The sequence below is a fragment of the Hemiscyllium ocellatum genome, chromosome 48 (genome assembly GCF_020745735.1).
Source record: "Hemiscyllium ocellatum isolate sHemOce1 chromosome 48, sHemOce1.pat.X.cur, whole genome shotgun sequence".
Lineage (NCBI taxonomy): Eukaryota > Metazoa > Chordata > Chondrichthyes > Orectolobiformes > Hemiscylliidae > Hemiscyllium > Hemiscyllium ocellatum.
This window is the reverse complement of record NC_083448.1, coordinates 16715680-16739752: the sequence shown is the minus strand read 5'-3', so window position 1 is coordinate 16739752 and position 24073 is coordinate 16715680. Positions and strand designations below refer to the sequence as shown.

Sequence of the window (24073 nt, the reverse complement as noted above, 5' to 3'; positions counted from 1 at the left end):
GTGCATGTGTGTGTGTGTGCGTGCGTTTGTATATATGTTGTATTTGAGGAGAAAGTTTTTCGGAAGTGGTGGGCCATTTAGCCAAAATCACCATCTGACACCACATTCCCCTGATGGAACCAGAAATCTACCATCCCTGCCTTGAACTGACCAATGACTGTACTCCCATGCTTATCTGTGCCAAAGATTTCCAGCACTTGCCCAGCCTCGGAGTGAACAGGTTGTTCCTCATCTATTCCATAATAGCTTGCCTTGAATTCTGATGCTGCACCCTCTCTTTGACACCCTGCAACACCGGGAAACATCCTTCCGCCATCTACATTCTTCCTTGCCCGAATTTTCTCCACTTCAGTGAGATTGGAAATGCAGAGATTCTCTGCCCAGTCAGTATTTGATTGATGGGACAGTTTTGCAGCAATGTGCGTGTGTTTTCACTGCCACTTCAGCAGAGTCATGCAAGAAAACATTTCTTGACTCAGCATCTCCCTTACACGTGGTTTCGGATGATGTTAGGCATGAATTCAGAAGGGCCGGGAAGGTTTGCAGCTAAAAATAACACCCCACCAAAATGCAGTGGCATTTACCTACGTTCACAGGCAAATAATGGGAAACTTTCTCAGCGTTAGCATCACCTTATTGACAATATGAACAAGCAAGCAAGGTCAACATAGGAACACTGGTCCACACTGCTGGCAGATCGTCCGTACAAACAGCTAGGTATGAGCACTTTAGGTCAAATTAAACACACGGAATAATCCCATCTCAACACCAACCAGACAATAGCGTGGAGTTACCAGTCTCTGTGGTGGGAAGGGATAGCAGATTAACATGCAAAAGCCAGAGGTTAGGGTTGGGATCCTTTTGACCCTCCCTCTGCCTTGCTCTATTTCCAGATCTCTCCATCAACTGGCTATGCGTCACTTGCAAAAAGAGAGCCTGAATTGGTGGCGTTTGGAGTTGGGAGTGGGTTGGAAGACCCTGCAGAGTGACGTGTGGCCCTTTATTTTCCTGAAAGCTGCCTGGATGTGTTTTTGGTGGTTTGGAGGATTTACTGGAGGATTGAGTTCAGCACTGACAAGAGGCAGGTAATGTGTCAGTGGAAGGAGCTAACCTGGGGGATCAGGGACGTGGATTCATTGGTCAAGGTACTGCAGGAAAGGTCTTTCAATGTGTCTCAATACAAGGCACATTGCAGCAACTCACTAAGCCTCATTTATCCTCACCGTCTGACCTCGCCTCTCCCACCTGCAAAGACAAAGGCAGCAGATTCTCTCCCCAAACACTGCTAGCCCAGCTCTGAGCCACGCACCGTCCTGACTTCCAAATAATTCAGCTATTCCTTCCCTGTCTCCAAGTCAATATCACCACTGCTTTCTCATGGACAGTTCGTGTGGGTAAGAAATGCTAGCATCGCCAAGCCCCACCAGACATCCTCAAGCTGACTGTGATTTCTATCCATTTCCTTGTATCTAATAGGTTCCCTCCATCACGCACTTTGCTCAGAGATGTTTCCATCTGTCTATTCTCTTGTTCCTCTTTCCTATTCAATGGTCATCCCTCAGTTTGCCTCAAACTAACACCTCCCATCCACAATGTTCCCTCATCCCAAAGGGGTTGACTCCATTCAAACACAGCAGATCATGAGGGGGCTGGATAGTGGGGTGGTCTACTACTCTTGTGGGAGAGTCTAGAACTGGGGGCCACAGGTCAGAAATAAAGTGGGGGCGGGGGGGCACCCATTTAAGGCAGAGGTGAGGAAACAGTTTCTATTCTCTCAGTGGGTTGAGGGCCTTTGGAAACCCCTCTCTCCAAAGGCAGTGACCAGAGAATAATCTGTCAATGACGGTTAGGCAGAGGTGGATGGATTTGTGAGGATCAAAAGGATGAAAGATGTTCAGGGATAGGCAGGAATGAAGAGTGGAGGGCCGAATGGCCTATTCTTCTGCCCTGTTTGTGGTTTCTCATTACTGTGTCCCACGGGAAGGAGGGAGAGGGGTGGTTGGTGGCAGGAAGACAGTGGATTGCTGTGAAGGTTATATGGTCTCCAGCCAGACTGACTTGCCCATGGTTGGGTTTTCTCTCCCTGGGTCTGCTCAATTCCCCAGTCACAGGGATCCAGCGGGGGGCTGCTGAGGGACAACAGGGTGGGTGGGTGTACATCTCACACAGTATGGGTTCCCCAAGGCAGCCATGCACAGAATCCTAGCCCCCAGTGCACCCTACAACACCCTCCGTGGAGTGGGGTGATGCTGGGTGTTAGTGCCACCTTCAGACTCAATAGCAAGGAGGTAGGGCAGGTCCATTCAGGGTGAGTGTGGTAACAGCACATCACCAACCCATCCTGCAGCGGGAGACAGAGCATACACATACAGGAGTAGGCCATTCGGCCCTTTGAGTCTGCTCTGCTGTTCACCATGATCCTAAGTCTGCACCCCATTCCTACTTTCTGCACATCTCCTTTTGACCCCCTTTTAACTCAGGAAAACCATCTGGGTGGGTATATGAGTAGGAAGGGTCGAGAGGGAGATGGGCCAGGTGCTGGCAAATAGGACTAGTTTGGGCTGAGATATCTGGTCAGCATGGATGAGTTGGACCGAAGAGTCTGTTTCTGTGCTGTACACCAGTGTGACTCTATAATTATATCAAACCCATCCTGAAATGTGATGTAGCCATGAGTAGACCTTACCTCACATAGAATTTTCTAAAACTTGATTCATTTGTGGGACATGGGTGTCACTGACTGGACAGCATTTAAGGCCTGTCCCTAGTTACCCCTTGTGCAGGTGGGGGGTAGGCTTCAACATCACTGCAGTCCACTTGCTGTGGGTTGACCCACAATGCCCTTGGGGAGGAAATTCCAGGATTTTAATCCAGTGACATTGAAGGAACAGTGATATATTTCCAAGTCGGGGCTTGGAGGGGACCTTGCAGGGGCTGCTATTCCCATGTATCTGCTGCCCTTGTCCTTCTGGATGGAAGTGGTCCTGGGTTTGGAAGGTGCTGCCTGAGGGTCTTTGGTGAATGTGTTGTAGATGGTAGACACTGCTGCTACTGAGGGTCAGTGGTGGAGAGAGTGGATGGTGATGGATGTGGGGCCAATCAAGCAGGAGCTGCTTAGTCCTAGATCGTGTTGAGCTTCGAGTGTTGTGGGGAGTATTCCATCCCACTCCTGACTTGTGCCTTGTAGATGGTGGACAGGCTTTGGGGAGTCAGGAGGGGAGTTACTCCCCACAGTATTCCCAGTCTCTGACCTGCTCTTGTAGCCGGCTGTGTGTTTGTGTGGGGAGTTTCCGGTGAATAATAGGAGTGTTAGGAGTGGGGGATTCCGAGATGGAATAAGTGATTGAAAAAAAAGTACGCAGCATATATATTATTGTAAAACAGATTTTATATCAAAACAGTGCACATCACACGCTTACTTTGACACAGAATAAAGCTCTCTGCTGTTATATCTTTGATCATTCATGCAAAAAAAATCCATTTACATTTAATAACTTATGATATTTCACAAATGTCAAACTTTTTTATATGAAAATAAAGCTCAATAAATAAGTGATGTTTTCTGAACAGATCACTGTCCCTCATGCAGTGAAGCAGCTGAACACATGACAGACAAGAGCTGACTGTCTACTGGGGATGAACCAGATGGTCAATGTGCTTTACCAGTGGACTACAGGAGGAGTGGACGAAGGTGTGTGCTGAGCAATGTCACCCTGTGAAATATGGATCAATATCCAAGGATATTCTCCAAACCCAGCTCCCCACCTTTGGAGTGCAGAAAATGTAAGGTTCAAATCTGATGGAGGCTTCACTCGGTACACATCTCTGTCAGAAATTATTTCTCTCTGCCCCCCCCCCCCACCCCACAACCATTGCGGGGACCAGAAAAACAAAAGTTGGACTGATTTTCAAAGGACAGTGGGGAGATCTCACCCTCAACAATCCCAGATTCAAAAGTGTCAAGGGTTTCACTCATTTAACGACATCCGAGTTGTGAACGGTTTAGGGAAACATCACCTGTCCTGAGGAAACAGACAAATTGCTGGAAAAACTCAGCAGGACTGGCAGCCTCTGTGGAGTGAGCGAGAGACAAGTTTGGGGTCCCAGTCACTTTTCCTCAGAACGGCCAGAATCCCATTAAAAAAAAAGACAGCAGGGTGGGAATGGAGTGGGTTTGTGTTGGGGGAGGGGGCAAGGACTCCAGGGTACCCAGCACATGTTCTCAGAGGGCAGAACTCTCCGGAAGCCAGTCCATTACCACTCCTGAAGTCAGACAGCTTGTCCCGATGTGTGAAAACTCTCAAGGGTGAAGAGAGCTGGGAACAGGGAGTTTTCACATCACCCTCAAGTGCTCAGAAATCTGACAACTGGGCAGCTCAGGATAAACCAAATGACAGGCTCCCATCTCTCTCAGCTTCTCTCGCCTCCTTATCTCAGGCTCTCTCTCGTTGCCAGGAGAAGTGTATGACAGCAGTTTGATGCTGTGTCGGGTAGGACTGTGTGAGAGGTGAGCTGGCCCAGTGGAATGGAAACCGACACCAGGAGCTCGGGTCTAGGGGTAGTGTCCCTCCCTCTGAACGAGGAGACACACCCTCCCTCTCAGGGAGTTGCCAGAACCTCCTCGACAGGTTGTTCAGAAATACAACTGGTATCAGTCACAAATTGCAAGAGGTGACTTGATGAATCCCAGAAAGGACCAGACAGTTTCTTTGCAAGGTTTTCTGTGTGGGGGGTGACACAGGATCAGAATGTTGCAAATGCAACATGGTGTGTAGCTGCAGTGCTGTTTGTGTGTGTGTCCTCATCAAACCTGCTGAACAAGGAAGTGACAGATCTAACTATACTGCTCCACACCCAACTCACAATCAAACCAAGAACTGCTGATGCTGAAGATCTGAAACTTTGCAAACTCAGCAGTTCTTGCAGCCTCTGTGCAGACACAGAGAGAGAGAGAGAGAGAAAGAGAGAGAGAGAGAGAGGGAGAGAGAAAGCAAAAGCGAGCAAGCAAAAGAGAGAGACACACACACACACACACACACACAGTTGCTCATAAGACTGTCCATCTGGGTCCTGGTCCAGAGATGGCTCACACAGGACTGGAAACCTTCACTCTGTTGTCTTTCTTTCTCACTCACCCTCTCTAGACAGACGCTGAGAAAACTGCAGAGTTTCTCCAGCAAATTGCCCTCTCCGACCCCAGTGGAGAACAGCCATGATACAGTGCGGATGACACTCACTGATTCTGCAGGTTGAACCTTTCAAAATGATTCGGTGCAATTAAAGAGAACCGAACTCAATGGGCAGGAAGCTTTGGCCTGGAGTTGGAGTTGGAGTCCTGTTCTCCTTGATGTGGGACAGGGGGTGAATGCAGACAGGGAAGGGGAAGTGAGAAGGTTTGACAGGAATTGGTGAATTCTGACTTAATGCAGTGGGTAGAGAACAACATGTGGTTCCAGATGGAAGGTATAAGATGTTCAGAGCTGAGCAACACCATTGCTGCTGTAGTCCACCTTCCTGAGCTCAATGTTTGACAAGGATAACTCAGGAGGAGGGCAGAAAACACTTCGATTGGAAAATGATGGAGGAGAGGACAGGGTTGGCTTGGCCCAAGCTCCTGAGCAGCTCTGTGACCCTCCCTCAGCAATTCTGCTTACCCTCACTCCGATTCCTGCAAACCAGATCTCAGTCAGAATGGGACCACCTCTCTCACTGCTGTTAAATAGTCTCCCACTGTGATAGAACCAACCCCACCTGTTCCCTGGATTTATTGGTGGTGATGAAGTTGCTGAGAGTGCCTCTTTGAAAGGGCCAGGGATGAGTCACAATCTCAGCCAATCTCTGTCAGGTTTTCCTTCATAATGTCCATTTCTACCAACATATCCACAGATGTATACTACAACAACAACACTCACAAACATACACAAGGGAGGTCACAGAAACACTCAGAGAGCCATGATGGGGATCAGATTCAGTGGGAAGAGGTGATTGTATCACTCACAGTGAGTCCCACTGGAAGATAGTCATCCTGCTATCTCAGGCCATGAGAAGACTTGATCCTGATTGGTTGGTTTGGTTGTCAGGAAGGGGACCCTTTGCACGCATGTAGAGATCAACCTATCACCCGCTCTGGAACATCACAAGGTCACTTCATGCGTAGAGTTAGTGATCACACCCATCTCTCCTTCCCCAGGAACTCTCTCTCAATATCCTCTCCTGACTCTCGTCTTTTGCAGTTACGTTAAGATTCCTTTGCAGGATATGGGTCTTCCAAACTGGACTAAACCCAATGGTTAGCATTTCACGGTGACCCTTGTTTATAACACAGTCCATCTGATTCATCACTGTGGGGCCTGGAGTGATACGTAGACCAGGTCAGGTAAGGATTTCCTTCCCAGAGCAGATGGGTTTTTTTTTAAACAGGTTGCCCAGTCACCACTAGTTAGTTTTTGATACCAGGTCTTTTTTTGAGTTCACATCTCATCACCCTACTGCCGTGAGATTTGAACTCAGGTCCCCAGAACATGAGCGTAGCCCTCGGGATTAAACATCCAGTCACTACAGCACCAGTGTAGGCCCCAATTCCACATTGTCCTTGGTCACAGACTCCTTTCTGACCACTGACCCAAGCTGAACATGTGACTTGACCTTGATCTTGAGCTGAACATCTGCAAGACCACCTACTTATACCTCTGTTACACCACCTGTCTGCACTCCATCTCCTAACATCTCCCCACATACCCTTTCCTTCAACTCTCACTGTCAACTCAAACTCCCTTAATGAGAACACATCGCGAGCCCTGATCCCTCATCACCCAAGCTCAATGAGTGACATGGTCTGGTGACACGCACCTGTGAAAAAACTCATCGAAATCTTGCTCACCAGTTGTCTCTTCCAGCTACTGTGCAGTCCCTGACCGACCCCCTTCATTGTGAGATGATACCATACAGCTTTAAGGGGATTTTCCTTCAACTGCTTCCAACATGATCTGCCTCTCCAAGAAATGGTACCTGAGACTACAAGTCATTCACTATGAGGAACAGTGATACAAGTCACACAGACCGTATTTAGCTCCCAGTGAGTATCATCAGTGTATCATCTCTTCATGATTATTTCACCAATCTTTCTGGATATCACAGAGAGGGTGAAAATCAGTGCCCTTGACTCCAACATTGGGAGAAATAGCTTTGTGCTGTGATACTCCTTCTGTAACCTCTCTCAATCCTCCTCTGAATACTGATACTGAGCAGCCTCACATCCTAATCACACAATCCCAGAAATGTGATGGTATACAAGGAGCATATTCAGCCCATTGGTGCCTGCACTAGCTCTTCAAGTCAACACCGGAGCTTTGTTCTAATCTTCCCCCATACTACATCTCATCTTCTCTGAAACAATGTCATCTTCTTAAGCTCACAGCCCTCGAGAGGTTTCTGGAGATGATTCACCTCAGCCATCAAGTCAGGAAGACAAACTTTCCACTGGCCATCAGTTCAGCACTCTGTTCATTGGGAAGTCTGGACTCAACTCAATGTTGCTCAGGGCAACACTATCAGGGATTGAGCTGGAATACATCAAGGTTGGACTCTTGTGGAGTAGGAGGGGGGGTGGTAGTGTAGAAATAGAAGGCGCAGCTACTCAGGAGGTGTGTTATTACACACATGAAGAGGTTGTTTTGGAAATATCTAGAACATTTGTGACTTCCAATCTGAGCAGCCCAACCTAAAATGGTTCAGTAGCTAGTCACATGGAAACGGTCAAGGATTGTGGAGCTGTTTGCCTTGACCATCCCCTTCAGATAAGCAGGGGCTCCATGTGTGTCTTAGCATTTCAGAGGCTTGGAAACAGGGACTAGCGCCAAAGTGGGGAGCACTGTGATCCAAGAGTACAGGAGATACAGACGTCTCTACATCCAAGGTGTTACTCCAGCAGAGAAACCTCTTGAACTTCAAACAAACAGCATGTTTAACAACCTGCTACAACATTTGGAAAGTCAAATATTGCAAGGTGTGTCTGTCACAGTGCAGACATTGCAACTCCAATGTGCAGGAGAGACAACAGCTTCCAAGACCTTCAGTGTGATTGAAAGGAAAGGAAGAGATTTCTCAATCTGCTTCAGGGGTTTCTTTTTGCCAATGAGCTGTGAAATTTTCCCAGACAGTTTTGTTGAGGAAATGATTTCTGTGACCTCTCAAACAAGTGATTAACAGACAGTTCATTATAAATCTCGGATTTACTGTACATGGGTCCTTAAATAAGCATCTTAAATAGGCAGATAAAAAAAATGTACACATTTACAACCATAGTTCTTAAATACTTTGGAGACTGATATATATTAGAGTGACTTTGTCAAGATTCTGTTGTCCTATCTGCAACCACACTCAGCCACCACCATCCCTTCATATTTGAACTTATAGGTGACTGCACCTGCATTATCCACATACAGGATGGAGATGGGGTCCAGTTTAGTGGGTACACAACAAGCCTTGGCTGCCATTTTGGGGTTCCGGAGATTGACCAGTGTCTGAACAATCGCATGCTTCGTCGGGGTGACTTGCTCAGTCAGTGGGTAGTAGCAGAAGCCTTTGCACTCATATGCTTCATACCCTGATGGGGCTATGATCCAGGAGTCCCAGCCAATGTCCTTAAACTCAACGTAGAGGGGGCTCCTTTTGCAGTAGCTGCCTTTCGCACTCCTGCGGATCCTGGAGGAAGTGTCATACAGCATGTTTGATTGTCTCTGCAGCAAGGTTTCTTCACTCAAGCTGAAGGTTTCCCTGTTGAAACTCTGGAAGGCCACATCTTTCTCATGGTCAATCATCTGCTCCAACTCCTCAATCGCCTCTTTCTTGATGCTGTTTCTGTCATCAGAAAAGACAATCAGCAAGGGCACATGGTTTGTCTCTGGCTTCATGTCAATGTCCAGGCTTCCCTCATTCTGCTTTTCAGTTTCTACACTTTCGATATGCATCTCTAGCCGGTGAGTGGTACTATCCACCTTGGACCATCTCATCACCGCTTCGGTCAGATCAAACGTCTCCCAGTTGCTGGCTCTGCCAGGTAATTGTCTTTCAGCTAACTTCTTGAGGGTGGAGCCATTACCTGTCCTCTCATCGTGCTGGCTGTTCACTTCATAGATGGTGACTTTCCTCTCCACTCTCTGGTATGTTCTCTGATCCATGTTGACCAAGGTGAAGAGGCGGAGTTCAGCCATGGTGATTTCCTCATGGGGAGGAACTGACACATTGAAGAGCAGATCATGGATCCTCAAACTATCCGTTTGGTTGCCCACTGAAAGGCCTGAAACAGACAGAATTAGTTAGTCAAAAAGGTACTGCTTGGGTGAGACTCACTCAGAGGCCTGCCAGGCAGATTTGGGGACCCCTGCCTCTTTCCCTGATTGCGTCTATGAACTGGGCATTTCAAATGGCTGGAAACGAGATGCCTGAGTGTAGTTTAATAGTCTCATGAAGATGCGTTCATAGAGTCAGAGATGTACAGCACGGAAACAGACCCTATGGTCCAACCTGTCCATGCCGACCAGATATCCCAACCCAATCTAGTCCCACCTGCCAGCACCTGGCCCATATCCCTCCAAACCCTTCCTATTCATATACCCATCCAAATGCCTCTTAAATGTTGCAATTGTACCAGCCTCCACCACATCTTCTGGCAGCTCATTCCATACACGGACCACCCTCTGTGAAAAAGTTGCCCCTTAGGTCTCTTTAATATCTTTCCTCTCCCACCCTAAACCTATGCCCTCTAGTTCTGGAATCCCTGACCCCAGGAAAGAGACCTTGGGTATTTATCCTATCCAGTCCCCTCATGATTTTATAAACCTTTATAACGTTACCCCTCAGCATCTGACGCTCCAGGGAAAAGACCCCCAGCCTGTTCAGCCTCTCCCTGTAACCCAAATCCTCCATACCTGGCAACATCTTTGTAAATCTTTTCTGAACCATTTCAAGTTTCACAACATCTTTCCGATAGGAAGGAGACCAGAATTGCACGCAATATTCCAACAGTGGCCTAACCAATGTCCTGTACAGCCACAACATGACCTCCCAACTCCTGTACTCAATACTCTGACAGAAAATGGCAACTGAAGCCTTGAAGAAGAGTTACCTAGACTCGAAATGTCAGCTTGCTTTCTCTGCATGGCTGTTGCCTGACCCACTGTGATCTGTTGTTTTCTGTAGTTTCTGTGTTCTCTCCAGTGGTTAGCACTGCTGCCTCACAGCGCCAGAGATCCAGGTTCAATTCCCGACTCAGGCGACTGACTGTGTGGAGTTTGCACGTTCTCCCCGTGTCTGCGTGGGTTTCCTCCGGGTGCTCCGGTTTCCTCCCACAGTCCAAAGATGTGCAGGTTAGTGTGAATTGGCCATGGGAAATTGCCCGTAGTGTTAGGTAAGGGGTAAATGCAGGGGAATGGTGGGTTGCGCTTCGGCGGGTCGGTGTGGACTTGTTGGGCCGAAGGGCCTGTTTCCACACTAAGTAATCTAATCTAAAACCCCATTAAATATCAGACAGGCAGATAGATTGTGTGTCAGCTAGCATATCTAATCCACGTAGGCCCATGATAATGGCAGGGTAGAAGTGGCCCTGTTCAAATCAGAGATCGACACTGTTGCTCAGTCAGGAGCACTGTCTAAAAATGGCCTTGCTGTCGACCTTAATGGGCTAGCATTGCACTGCTCAGTAAAACTCTGCTGTTGGCCGGACTTGTGTCTAGACTCCTGATGAAGGGCTTTTGCCCAAAACATCAATTTTCCTGTTCCTCAGATGCTGCCTGACCTGCTGTGCTTTTCCAGCATCACTCTGAACTAAACCCTTGTGCCTAGACTCAGACCTGCAGACTGGGACAATTTGAATATTTGTGATAGTACTGCTGCTTTAACAATGTTATGTTGTCCTCAGTAGTTTTCAAGACGGGTTGTAAAGGCAGAGATTCTCCTATGTCTGGAAACACTTTTCTTTTAAGACACTTGGACAATGAAAGGGGAGTGTCCAGTTCTCTCAGTTCATGGTTTTACCCTGGTTTGGTTTGAACAAGTTGTCTATTTGAGGGTGCTGGTCAAAGAAGGCTGCTGATTCAACAAGCGGGTTTCTGGCTGACTCTCTCTCCCTGCAATCTCTCTCTCTCTCCTGTAAGAACCTGGGTGTGGACTCTTGTTTTTTGCCAAGAGGTGTGTTTATGGGATGTTGCAGGAAATCAGAACAGCTCCTCGTTAAGTTGCATTTTCGTGTTGGTCAGGATTTCAAACAGTTATGTTATTCGAAATTCAGTTTTCTTTTGTTAGTGTGTAAATAAATTGTGTTTTGTTTGGTTGGGCCAGCTACATGTCTCCTGGAACACTCTGCACCCACTCAAAACAACTCGAAACATTAGCGTCTGGGCTACTTTATTAAAATGTTTGGAGAGGTTTGGCCTGGTCTATAACACATTTAAAAGGCATCTGGAGGGGTATATGAAAAGGAAGGGTTCAGAGGGCTTTGGGACAAGTGCTGGCAAATGGGACTTGATTAATTTAGGATATCTGGTCAGCATGGATCAGTTGGGCCGAAGGGTCTGTTTCCGTGTGTACAGGTCTCTGACTCTGGGCTGAAATGCTTCACACAAATACTGGAAAAACAGAACATCTGAAATTTAGCCTAAAGATGAGATCTTAGGACGGCAATCCTGGGGTGGAAAGGAGCCTTTTATGACAGGTCTTGAGGACGTAAAGATCAGGAGATGAGAGTCCAGACACCAACAAGTAAGAAACCGAAGGAGAGTGGAAGGGTTGCAGGGTTAGAGGTGTGAGGGAGGTGATGATAGGAAAGAAGAGGCAAGAATTCAAAATTGAATGCATGAGAATCAAGTGAATGTCAACCCATTGGAGAGTCAGTGTGGCAAATAGTTTATTACAGGGTGCGGCACATTCAGTCAGGTCAGTGACATCTGTCCCAAATGTAAATGGACATATAATCGATCAGAGTCAGAGTGATACCCATTCCTACTCTCGGGGGGATTATTATCGATCGGAGTCAGTGATACCTGTGCTGATCAGGGGTCTATCCTCCTTGGGATCTCACATCGATGGGAGTTGGTACTGGGTCTTCCCTGTTGCTTTTCAACAGTGCAGTGACATCATTGCTTGAACTGCTGTGGCGTCTGGCGTGATGGCCTGGACCCTGCCAGTTAAAGAGATGTGTGTGTGTGTGTGTGTGTGTGTGTGTGTGTGTGTGTGTGTGTGTGTGTGTGTGTGTGTGTGTTCGTGTTCACTCACTGTTCAGGGTCTGTAATTGGGGACAATGTGATTGGCTTCTCCATCTCCTGGCACCCCTTACAGCAAGAACTTGACCTTCCCCCACCTACCACCTTCCCTCAATGTCAATGCAATGGCTTTCCCTCCGCCAAATGCACACTTCCCTTTACCATGGCAGAAAAGTCAGATCTGTGAGGGATCTCAGACTGCAACCAGAAAGGAATTCCCCACTGCCTGGCTCATTCACCCTCACCCTAATCCCAAATCTCTTGTCAGGACTTAGGTGAATGTCCCTTTAGTGAGCGTGCGGGAATCAAACACCCTGTCTGTCTCTTTTCAGGATCCCCTCCTTCTGTCTGTTGACCACTATCTTCAGTTGCCCCAGTTCACTGACAGACCCCTGATGCAAAGAATCAACATGTTTCTGTGGGGACGTGGTTTCCCCTGCAACCTCACACCAACCAGCCCCTGGGAGGACAAAGGAACGTGGAACCTCATCCATCCCCAAACCTTCCCCAGTGTCCTGGGAATGTTGCACTGGAGTGTGCAGTTGCTTTCTCAGGAAATGTTGCATTGGAAAAAGCAGTGCAACCTCTGGGAATGCTGGATTGGAGAAAACAGTGCATTCTCTGGGAATGTTGAACTGGAAAGAGCAGTTGCATTCTGTCAGAATGTTGGATTGGAAAGAGCAGTGCAATCTCTGGGAATGTTGGACTGGAAAGAGCAGTGCAATCTCTGGGAATGTTGGACTGGGAAGAGCAGTTGCATTCTCAGGGAATGTTGGATTGGAAAGAGCAGTTGCATTCTCTGGGAATGCTGAACTGGAAAAAGCAGTGTGTTCTCTGGGAATGTTGGATTGGAAAAAGCAGTGCATTCACTGGGAATGTTGAACTGGGAAGAGCAGTTGCATTCTCTGGGAATGGTGAACTGGAAAAAGCAGTGCATTTGCTGGGAATGTTGCATTGGCAAAAGCAGTGCGTTCTCTGGGAATGTTGGATGTTGGAATCAAACACACCCGTACACACACACACACACAGAAGGCAGTGTGAGCTGTGTACCCCACGACTGTGGCACTCCGGGAGGAGTATTCCCCACTCTTTCTAACCCCCTGTTCCCCCCTTCCCCGGCTTGAAGAGAGCTTCAGCAAGCAGCAGCCCTTGCTCCCCCCCAACCCCGGCTAGCTCCTGTTGGAGAACAGGGCATAGGGAGAGCCTTACCTTCACTCTTGAAGCTCCTGATCACGTTGGAGGACGGTCTGGCGGTTCTGTCGTTGGCGAACCTGTTGTAGAGGTCCAGCATGTACTCAGGAGGCTGTGGTCTCTGACCTGGGAGCCCCGGGCTTGCTGAGAGATTCAGGGATTTGAGGAAGTCCGCTTTGATCTTGGCCAGCAGGTTACTGAAGTCAGCGGTCTCTTCATTCTGGAGTTGATCATCCCCCAGCAGGTAAGTGTTCTGTGCTTGGCTCAGGTCTGCCCTGGTGTCTATGGGGTTGCTGGCTGTGAGACTGAACACAGTGCCCAGCAGCCAAAAGGACAAACATCTCCACATCTTTGGCAGCTTCTCTCCCTCTCTCTGTGGCTTCCTGCAAACCTGTACTCACTGTCAACCTCAGGGCTAGTTTACTCCTCTCTCTCTCCCCGCGGGTCTCATTCAAAACTACATCGCTGACCCAACTTCGCTTGGCAGAAATAATTTGACTGACGTCTAAGTGAGCGAGAGAGCCTGCTCCCAGTAATTGGCTAAACACTGAGTGACCTGGCATTTCCCCCTTATCTCTCTCTCTCACTCACTCTCCAACAGATAGTGCACTTCTCACTCAGTCTGCTCCTTAATGAGCCTTGTATAAACAGCCCCACATTCACTTCCTGCCCCACCAACTGTTCCTTTTCCAAACTTTCCAGAAGATATTGACAGACTGGCAGTGTCCCTGCCTCTGGACCGAGAGGCCCAAACTCAAGCCCCACCTGCCCCAGAGGGAATGGGTGTGTGTGAGGGGGATAGAAACTCTGAACAGGTTGATTAAAAATAATTCTCCCCTCCTGCTCCTGCTCTTGGTGAGGCCATTCAGCCCAACCTTCCCATTCAGACAGACAATCTGCAGCTCACTTCTGCTCAGTTGAAAGCGGACTGAAACAGCCCTGAGGCACATAAAAACCCTGTGGTTTTATGTTTGTGTGTGTGAGACTATAAACATGCTGCTTACCGGGGGTGAACCCTCCCAGACCTGAGGAACTGACAGTGAGTGCTGTGGAACTGGTGCCTTGTGGTGATCAGTGACAATCTGAGCTTGAGGCTCACTCCCTCATGACTGTTCTCTTGGGAACTGAGTGCTCTGCAATATTGACTCAATCACCTTTTAAATCTCTTACTCCACATGATGGACAGTGATGGACAGAACGAATCAGACCAAAACAGGCTGAGCACCCCAGTAATAGCCCAAACTATCTGTAACTTCAACCTCAGCGATGATCTGCAAAAGGGTAACAAAATCAAAGCAGGAGCTGGAATTCTCTGCCTTCTAGAGGACTCCTGTTCTTGAACCTTTAGTTTGACAGAGTGCTAGTCATTCCAAAGGTCATTCTGGGGTTCCTCATTGAATCTGGTTGAAACTGACACGATACTGAGCAGCCTGGATAGAATGAAGGTGGAGAAGATGTTTCTGCCAGTGGGAGAGACTGGGATCCGAGGGCACAGCCTCAGAGTGAAGGGACAACCCTTCCAAACTGAGATAAGGAGGAATTTCTTCAGTCAGAGGGTGGGGGATCTGTGGGACTCATTGCCACAGAGAGATATGGAGGCCAAGTCAATGAGTGTATTTAAGACCAAGATAGACAGGTTCCTGGTGTGTAAGGGGAATGGTCACAGGGAGAATGGGGTTGAGAAATGATGGAATGATGGAGCAGACTCAATGGGCTGAATGGCCTCATTCTGTTCTGATATCTTATATCTGATGACCTTTCTGTTCTGGACTAGGCCAGGCCACTCAAAACATTAAGCAGGCAATTTGTTTCAGTTGGTGTACAGTGAAAGTTACCTGGAGGAAGTTAGCGAGGTTGACCACCAGGTTTTAAAACAGACAGAAAATGTATTCACGAAATTACACAATGAAACATAAAGAACAGAATAAAGAATCCCTACAGAACTCAGTCTATCCAAACTAGACTTCATTGTGATGTTCTGAATATAGACAACAATCCCAATAAGCAAACCCCCTTAAAAAAAACAGTAAATATGGAACAAATGCTTCTAGGTTGAAGTTAGAAGGGCAGAAGGAGAGAGAGCTTAGCAGCCTGTTCACACAATCCACAGCTGAACTCCGAGCTCGTTCTGGACTGAATTGCTGAGCTAGAGAGCTGACCACACCCCTTTCATTATACAGGTCTCTTCTAAAACATGACCACTTTGACCTGAAGTCTCATCAGTTTACATAGAAACAAAAGACCTCTCTGTTTACACAGAAAACAAAAATCTTTTTTCATCTCTGCACCAAACTAGTCACCTCAGAGCCAGAAGGGCTTTATGACACCTTTGATAACATCATGGACACAGTATCCTTGAGGAAAGGAACAGCTTTTAGTAAAAAAAAGAGACCAGCTTTATGACACATCTTTTAAAGTGATCTTCAAACCAAGCTCTTGTTATAGAGAGATAGAAACTGAATCAAGCTGTGGTCCTCAGATTTAGATAGAGAAACTATCCTCACATGGGGAGGCCCACATTCTGACAATGTAGAGCCCAGAAACAAGCTGGGTTATCTGTTGGGGGACTGTAGTGCATTTGAAGGAGAATATATCAGGATTTGCTCAGTTCAGACTCAGTACACATACTTTCCAACCCTTCTGACTGCCCCGTGTGGATGAGCTTGATGAAGGAGAACATTTCATAACCAGAAATTACTCAGGTTGCAACCGAACCAAGTGGTTCCGAGGGTTTATATATGTATATTAATAGATACCCAGGAGGGAGTTACAGACTGGAATCTCATCAAGGGGCTCAGATATATATCTAATATAATGGATGTTTTTGTCAAGAGTGGGCATGGGAGATTGTGTACAGAATAACAGGTACCTGGATGTGAATGATGATTGGCAAGTAGACAGATATAATTCAAATACCAACTTCTGACGCAATGTTTATGTAACTCTGTATCAGTCACCATTCAGAGGACAGACAGGGAGAGGGAGAGGGAGAGGTGCTTGAACTTTGTTTCACAACCATTTGTTCAGATTTAGCAGAACCAATGCCTGTGATGCATTCCAGCCATCTTTTTTTTTATTGCTGTGGTGTTTTACTTTAGTGAAGGGGTGGCTATCACTCACTTTCTAGAAGAATGGTCCTTTGGGACTGAGTCATTTTTGTAAGGGGTACCTCCAGTTGCCCAGGCATCTAGCTCCCATTCATCTTGACCTTACTTTCCTGTTTCCTCTTGGAGAGTCTGCGCTTTGCCCCAGCTTTTCATCATCTGACCTCATTTTCTCATGGTGCTAGGTGTCAAATCGCAAATAGTGTTGAAGCTGTTCAAAGCCTTTAGCAGTTTGGTTTCTTCATGTTGCTGTACAAGAGTACAATATTTTTTTGTTCTCCTGTGTAAGGGAATTCCAGTGAATTTGATCCGGAAGGTTCTCTGGGGACTTGGGAACGTAAACCCAATCCATGGCCCATTGAAGATAGAGATGTGGAGGAATTTCTTCTCTCTAAGGGGAGTGTAGCTGTGGGATTCTTTCCCGCAGAGGGATGGAGAGGTTGGGGTGGAGGGGAGTGAGACAGAGAGATTTGTAATCAGTGAGGGGGAACGAAGGGCAATGGGAGGAGTTGAAGATGATTAGATTAGCCCCAAGTGTGGGGCAGACTCAATGGGCTGAATGGCCTCATGCTGCTCCTCCCACCGATGGGATGGAGTGTTGCAGCTGGGTCTCGATAAGCTCTTTGAAGGGAGAGGAGTGATCAGATTGAGATGGGTAAGGTAATGAGGAGTAAGGATAGGGTGAACTAAGAACAGCTATTGCCCTTCAGTGGAAAGGTGAATGACAAGGGAGCAGAGATTTCAAATGAAAGACAGCAGGTTTCGAGGGAACGTGAAAAAGGCTTCCCTTTCAGAGTGTGCTCGGGGTCTGGACTCTCAGCTGGGGAGGGTGGCTGAGGTGGGAAACATCAAAAACCTTTCAAAACTATTTCGATGAGTGCTTGAAATGTCATGGGGTGTGGAAAACTGAGACTAGCATCGGTCACAGTATGTTTTTGGTTGTACAGACTAGATGGGCCAAAGGGTCTCTTCCACCCTCTTCCTTGATCTGATGCCACGAGACTTCCTGGGATCTGGAGTCATGGAGTCTGTGTGTTCAGAGACGGCTGAAATATTCAAGTGTCCAAAAACATCTGGCCAAAAAGTAGACAAAACCTTCACACAGCTGGCTGAAGCATGAGGGAGCCATTTCAACATGGAACAGAAAATGTCTCCCCGATGACAATTTGTGGAATACTGAACGCAGTCATGTTGCCATGAGAGGGGATCTGTCAGGAAATAAAAGTGAGATTAGACTGCAGAGAAAGATGAACAGTGAAATGGTCACTCAGACAACAACTGGCCACAAGCTATTACAAATTAGTTATATGCCAAGTCAGTATGTGAGCGACTGGAAAGGAGGGTTTGGGGAAATGACCCTGAAGGACAGTTGGAGGTGATCAGGACAACCTGGAAAGAATTCCAATTTGGGAATAGAATGGAAAACTAACCAGAAAATGGAGGAAGATGCAAATTGAAGTCAATCACTCTTGGGATTCCAACTGGAATTCAAACTTTCATAGAGAATATGTCCATTGGGCAGAAAATGGCCTGGTGGTATGATCGCTGGAGTGTTAATCCAGAGACCCAAGTGATGTTCTGGAGAGCCTAGTTTGAACCCAGCCATGGCAGATGATGGAATTTCAGTTCAATAATAACTGGAATTAAGAGTCTAATGATGACCGCAAATCCATTGCCAATTGTTGGGAAAACCCCATCTGGTTCACTAATGTCCTTCAGGAAAGGAATCTGCCATCCTCACCTGGTCTGGCCTACATGTGACTCCAGACCCACAACCAATGTGGTTGACTCGCAACTCCCCTCTGAGCGATTAGGGATGGACAATAAAGGCTGGTCTGGGCAGCAATGTTCTCATCCCAAAAATAAAACAAAAGCTGAAGAGCAAGTTTCTCATTTGGGGATCAGATGTGTGGGTTCCTTTGAACAGGGACACCCTGATATCCCAGTGGAGGTAACTTGCAGTGGATATTGTTCAATGAGTTTCAGAACTGTAACTCACTTTCTGAAGAGAATGTACATTTATCCCCTCAGCTCATGTGTGTGCCATCACCTGACAGGGTGGGGATACTCAGTAGGAAGTTGGTGGGTGGATTCTTGATCAGACAATCCCTGAACCAGGCACGAGCAACCAACTTTCAAAGTGACATGACCACAGGCAATCTTCTGGAAGTCTCTGAGAGAAACCCTTCACCAAACACCTTCCCCCTGCCTGAACTTTAACCCAAGCACAAACCTTCAGAGCCCTAACCGGTTTGCAGAAGAATGAGGTAAAGCAGCGGTCATCAGCAAGGTGGGGAATAGTCTTCAAACCATGCGCAGACTAGGCAAAGATTGGGTGTGGGAGCCAATGGGAGGAGAGAGTCATCAGTTGGTCTGGTCATGGATGCAGAAAATGACAAAGTACATATGGAGTCATGCTGCATTCAGCAGAGGTAAAGGATAACATCAGACTTTTGGGAAAGTAGCTATGTATGACCAAAGTATGACCAGAACCTGGGTGAAGTTCCCCAATTTGTCCCAGACAGCATGATCCAAACCACTCAGCTCCTGGCTGAAGAGACATTGACTTGGCTGTCAGTTTTGATTCACTGCTAATGTAAATTCCTGGAGTTTTTTTTTCTCTCCTGCAGTGAGAATCTCCGAGTTCTGACAATAGCAGCAGTAGCAACTTGCAAAGGTGAGAGCCAATGCGTCATTGCAATGACTGCTGTCCATGGAATCTCTGAGGAACTATAACGCAAAGAGGAATCTTTACTGATGGACTCCCTCAGTTCATGCCAACAACGTGACTTCACAAAGGATTCCCTCCCTTGTGGATCTCTCTCTCTACAAACCAAATCATTTCACTTTTGAAAGAAGAAGCCAACATTCCAATGCCTCCTCCAGTTTGCATTGGAGAGAGTTTGTTGGTTACTAAACATCAGAAGGAGGAATAATCCCAGACACACACACACAGGTCTGGAGTAGGAACTAAATCCAAGAAAAGATAAAAGTTTGAAATAAATCTGACCAATCCCTGATTTGTTTGTGAAGTGTACATACTGAAACATTGCAGCTATTATCAGGGTCAACAGTTATTGACAGGACTGATGCCAGAGTTTGGACAGTCCACATTGAGATTCTTGGTTATATAAGTTGATTGAAATTGTCGTCATTCTATGCGACAGTGACTGTCTGCTAGCACTCAGGAGTGAGAGCGCTTTTTCCTTCACTTTACCTGCAGTGCAGGGGTTAATTGGTTGTTCTAAATGCTATGAGCTTCACTGCACCGTAGTCCATAGACTGGGATGTTATACCACTAAATACACACAGATCAGGGTTGAAACTCACGATGAACCCCTGATTTCTGTCTCTCCCAGGAAGGGTAAAACACCAACGTATCTGCAAGAGATGGTTGTCTGCCTCTTGTTACCTGTGCCTTTCTGGTATTTCTGTTTGAACATTTCCCTGACTCCATCCAGGTGTAACATTCCATGGGTTCACAAAGGACTCTCACTGAATGTCCATCTGCAGTCATTTAGTTTGGACTTTCACAGTGTTCTTGTTAAAAACACAGGTTGGCTGCGTCCATTGGTCAGCTGATGGAGATAATGACATGCTGGTGGCTAGAGAGGTGCAGGGATAAATATTATTGGGTTGACAAGGGAGGGGTAAACACAATGACTGATCAGAGGCTGAGGGATAAACACACTGAGATGACTCGTCGTCTGATGAGCTGTCTGGTTTTCCTGCCACACCCAATCTGGCCAGTTCACAAAATGGAAATTTTTCATCTCTCTGCTGCTGCTGAATAGGATGGAAATCTGAGCCAGATGTGTGTATGAAAGGACCTCCAGTTAGCTGTCATCCCTTACATACCCAGGAACTCAATGTTTGCCTGGGTATGTACCAGTTCCAGTCCAGGGGCTGATCAGGAATTTCATCCACTGATACTACAGAGGAACCTCCATTATCTGAACAAGATCACAAGGTCCCGATGTTTGGCTAAATGATGTTATCCGGCTTTTGATTATCCAAACATTCAATGATCCAAATGAAATACTCCCTACCTGTGTTGATTGGATAATCGAGGTTCCTCTGGATTGCCCACTTTGGGTCCTCATCTTCTTCATCTCTCTGAAAGTCAATGACGTAGGCCACTGGTGGGGAAGGGAAGTTGAAGCAGATGATCAGATTATCAGCCCAGTATTCAAAGGTTTAGCAAGCTCAATGGGCTGGATGGCTAAGCCCTTGTTTCTCAGACACACCCCAATGGTTCTTCAAGTCTATTTGATTTGCCCCAGTCACCTTCTCCACATGGGGCTCCAACACTGTGCTGGGTGTGAGAGCTACGTAAAACCTTCTCCTGTCATCAGTTACACAGACTTTACTACTGCAGTCGCCACAGGTTAACACCTGGCACTTACAACATAGAAAAGTACAGCATAGAACACACCCTTCGGCCCATGATGTTGTGCTGAGGATTAATCCTAATCTAAAAATAAAATAACCTAACCTACTTTCCCCTCAACTCACTGCTATCCATGTGTATGTCCAGCAGTCGCTTAAATGTCCCCAATGACTCCTTCCACCACCACCGCTCCATGCATTCACAACTCTGTATAGAACCTACCTCTGACGTCTCCTTTATACCTTCCTCCTAATATCTTCAAACTATGACCCCACGTACCAGTCAATCCTGCCCTGGGGAAAAGTCTCTGGCTGGTGACTCTAACCATGCCTGTCATTTACTTGTACATCTCAAATAAGTCTCCTCTCTTCCTCCTTCTCTCCAGAGAGGGCAGTCCAAGCTTAGTCAACCTTTCTTCATAAGGCAAGCCCTCCAGTCCAGGCAGCATCCTGGTAAACCTTCTTTGCATCCTCTCCAAAGCCTCTGTATCTTTCCTATAGTAAGGTGACCAGAACTGGACACAGTATTCCAGGTGTGGTCTCACCAGGGACTTGTAGAGCTGCAGCAAAACCTCGCGGCTCTTAAACTCGATCCCCCTGTTAATGAAAGCCAAAACACAATATGATTTCTTAACAACCCTATCCACTTGGGTGGCAACTTTGAGGGATCTATCTACTTGCATAGCCAGATCCCTCTGTTCCTCCACACTGCCATGAATCCTGTCTTTAATCCTATATTCAGCATTCAGGATCGACCTTCCAAAATGCATCACCTTGCATTTATCCAGGTTGAACTCCATCTGCCATTTCTCAGCCCAGCTCCGCATCCTGTCTATGTCGCGCTGCAGCCTGCAGTAGTCCTTGATACTATCATTGGCACCTCCAACATTTGTGTCATTGGCAAATTTACTAACCCATCCCTCAATCTCTTCATCCAAGTCATTTATAAAAACTACAAAGCGCAGAGGCCCAAGAACTGAGCCCTGTGGGACCCCACTCACCAGTGACCTCTAGGCAGATTACTTTCCACTTACAACCACTCTCTGCCTTCTCTCAGCCAGCCAATTCTGAATCCAGACAGCCAAATCTCCCTGTATCCCATATTTCCTGACTTTCTGAATGAGCCTACCATGGGGAACCTTATCAAATGCCTTGCTGAGGTCCATATACACCATATCCACTGCTCGACCGTTGTCCTCAAAGCACTCAAGATTTGTGAGGCATGACCTGCCCCTCACAAAACCATGCTGACTGCCTTTAATCACACTATGTTTTGCCAAATCGTCAAAAATCCTATCCCTCAGAATTCTTTCCAAAACTTTGCTGACCACAGACGTAAGACTGACTGGTCTGTAATTGCCAGGGATTTCCCTATTACCCTTCTTGAAAAGAGTAACAACATTCTCCTCCGGACAATCCTTTAGTAAGACTCCTGTGAAGAGCGAGGAGGCAAATATCCTCGCCAGTGGCTTAGCAACCTCCTTTCTCGCTTCCTGGAGCAGCCTAGGATAAATCTTGTCTGGCCCTGGGGACTTATCAATCTTAATGTTTTCCAAAATTTCTCGCACATCAACTTCATTAATCTTGATCTGGTCAAGACTGTATCCCAGATCCTCTAAGTTCTCATTTACAACAAGTTCCCTTTCCTTGGAAAACTGAAGCAAAAAACTAATTTTGGGCTTCCCCTATCTGCTCAGACTCCACGCACAAGTTCCCTCCGTTATCCCTGATTGGCCCTACCTTCTTCCTGATCATTCTCTTATTCCTCACGCATGAGTAAAATGCCTTTGGGTTCTCCCTAATCCTTCTTGCCAAGCCTATTTCGTGCCCTCTTGGCTCTCCTCAGTCCATTTCTGAGCTCTTTTCTAGCAAGCCTGTAATCCTCTAAAGCTGTGGTAGATCCTTGCTTCCTCCACCTTAAGTAAGCTGCCTTCTTCCTTTTGACGAGAAGCTCCTCTGTTCTCGTCATCCAAAGTTCCTTAATCTTACCCTTTCTTACATGTCTCAGAGGAACAAATTTGTGCATCACTCGCAACAACTGCTCCTTAAGTAGTCTTCACATGTCTGCTGTGCCCTTTCTGTGAAACAATTGCTCCCAATCTGTACTTCCCAACTCCTGTCTGATAGCGTCATAATTTCCTTTTCCCCAATTAAATATCTGCCCTCAGTAACTGCTGCTCCTTTCACTCTCCAAGTGAGGCAGTTGTGATCACTGTCACCAAAGTGTTCTCCCACTGCGAGATCTGACACTTGTCCTGGCTCATTGCCGAACCCCAGCCCTTGATGGCCTGTCTACATAATGAGTATGGAAACCCTCCTGAACACACCTGACAAGAACAGCTCCATCCAAACCATCTGCACTCAGGAGGTTCCAATCGATATTGGGAAAGTTGAAATCAGCCATAACAACAACCCTGCTACTTTGGCATTTTTCCAGAATCTGCCCACCTATCAGATCTTCAATCTCTCTGCTGCTATGAGGTAGTCTGTAGAAAACCCCCAATGAGGTGGCCGTTCCCTTGCTGTTCCTAACTTCCATCCATAGTGACTCCCAACCTTCCTCAACAACCTTCGTTTCTGTAGCTGTGATGCACTCTCTGATTAGCAATGCTGCACCCCCTCCTCTTCCCCCTCCCCCACCTCCCTGTTCTTTTGAAACATTCCAAACATGGGAACATCAAACAACCATTCCTGCCCCTGTGAAACCCACGTCTCCATTATGGCCCCAAGTACTGATCCATGCTCTAAGTTCATCACTCTTATTTCTGACGCACCTCGTGTTAAAGCAGACACACTTTAACCAATGCCTTTGTTTCATCACATGAAAAACCTTCCCAATAGATTCACTCTGTCCTATTACTGCCCCATCTACAACTACACCCCTCGCAGATATTTCCCGCTGGTTCCCACCCCCTGCCAAACTAGTTTAAACCCTCCGGAATCACACGAGCAAATCTCCCACCCAGGACAGGGTTGGAAAACCAGCTGGGATCACCAAACCGGTCTCCATTGTGGTTTGTCTGAGGAGTCACTTATCCCTCCATGGGATCAGACTCCCTATCCCACATTCAATCCCATTCTGGAGCTATTTCTAATCATCAGGCAGTGTCAAAGAAGAGAGAAGATATGGCC

The 24073-nt window shown here is 46.9% G+C and overlaps 1 protein-coding gene across 1 annotated transcript; it reads right to left on the bottom strand.

The window, feature by feature from the left end:
* Positions 1-3440: 3440 nt before the first annotated feature.
* Positions 3441-14028, bottom strand: bmp10 (bone morphogenetic protein 10). Its single transcript, XM_060856681.1, has 2 exons — positions 13467-14028; positions 3441-9298 (listed from the first exon to the last, which is right to left on the bottom strand). Exons 1-2 carry the CDS (start codon positions 13795-13797, stop codon positions 8364-8366), a joined length of 1266 nt encoding a protein of 421 aa, XP_060712664.1. The 5' UTR covers positions 13798-14028; the 3' UTR covers positions 3441-8363.
* Between the last annotated feature and the right edge of the window lie 10045 nt (positions 14029-24073).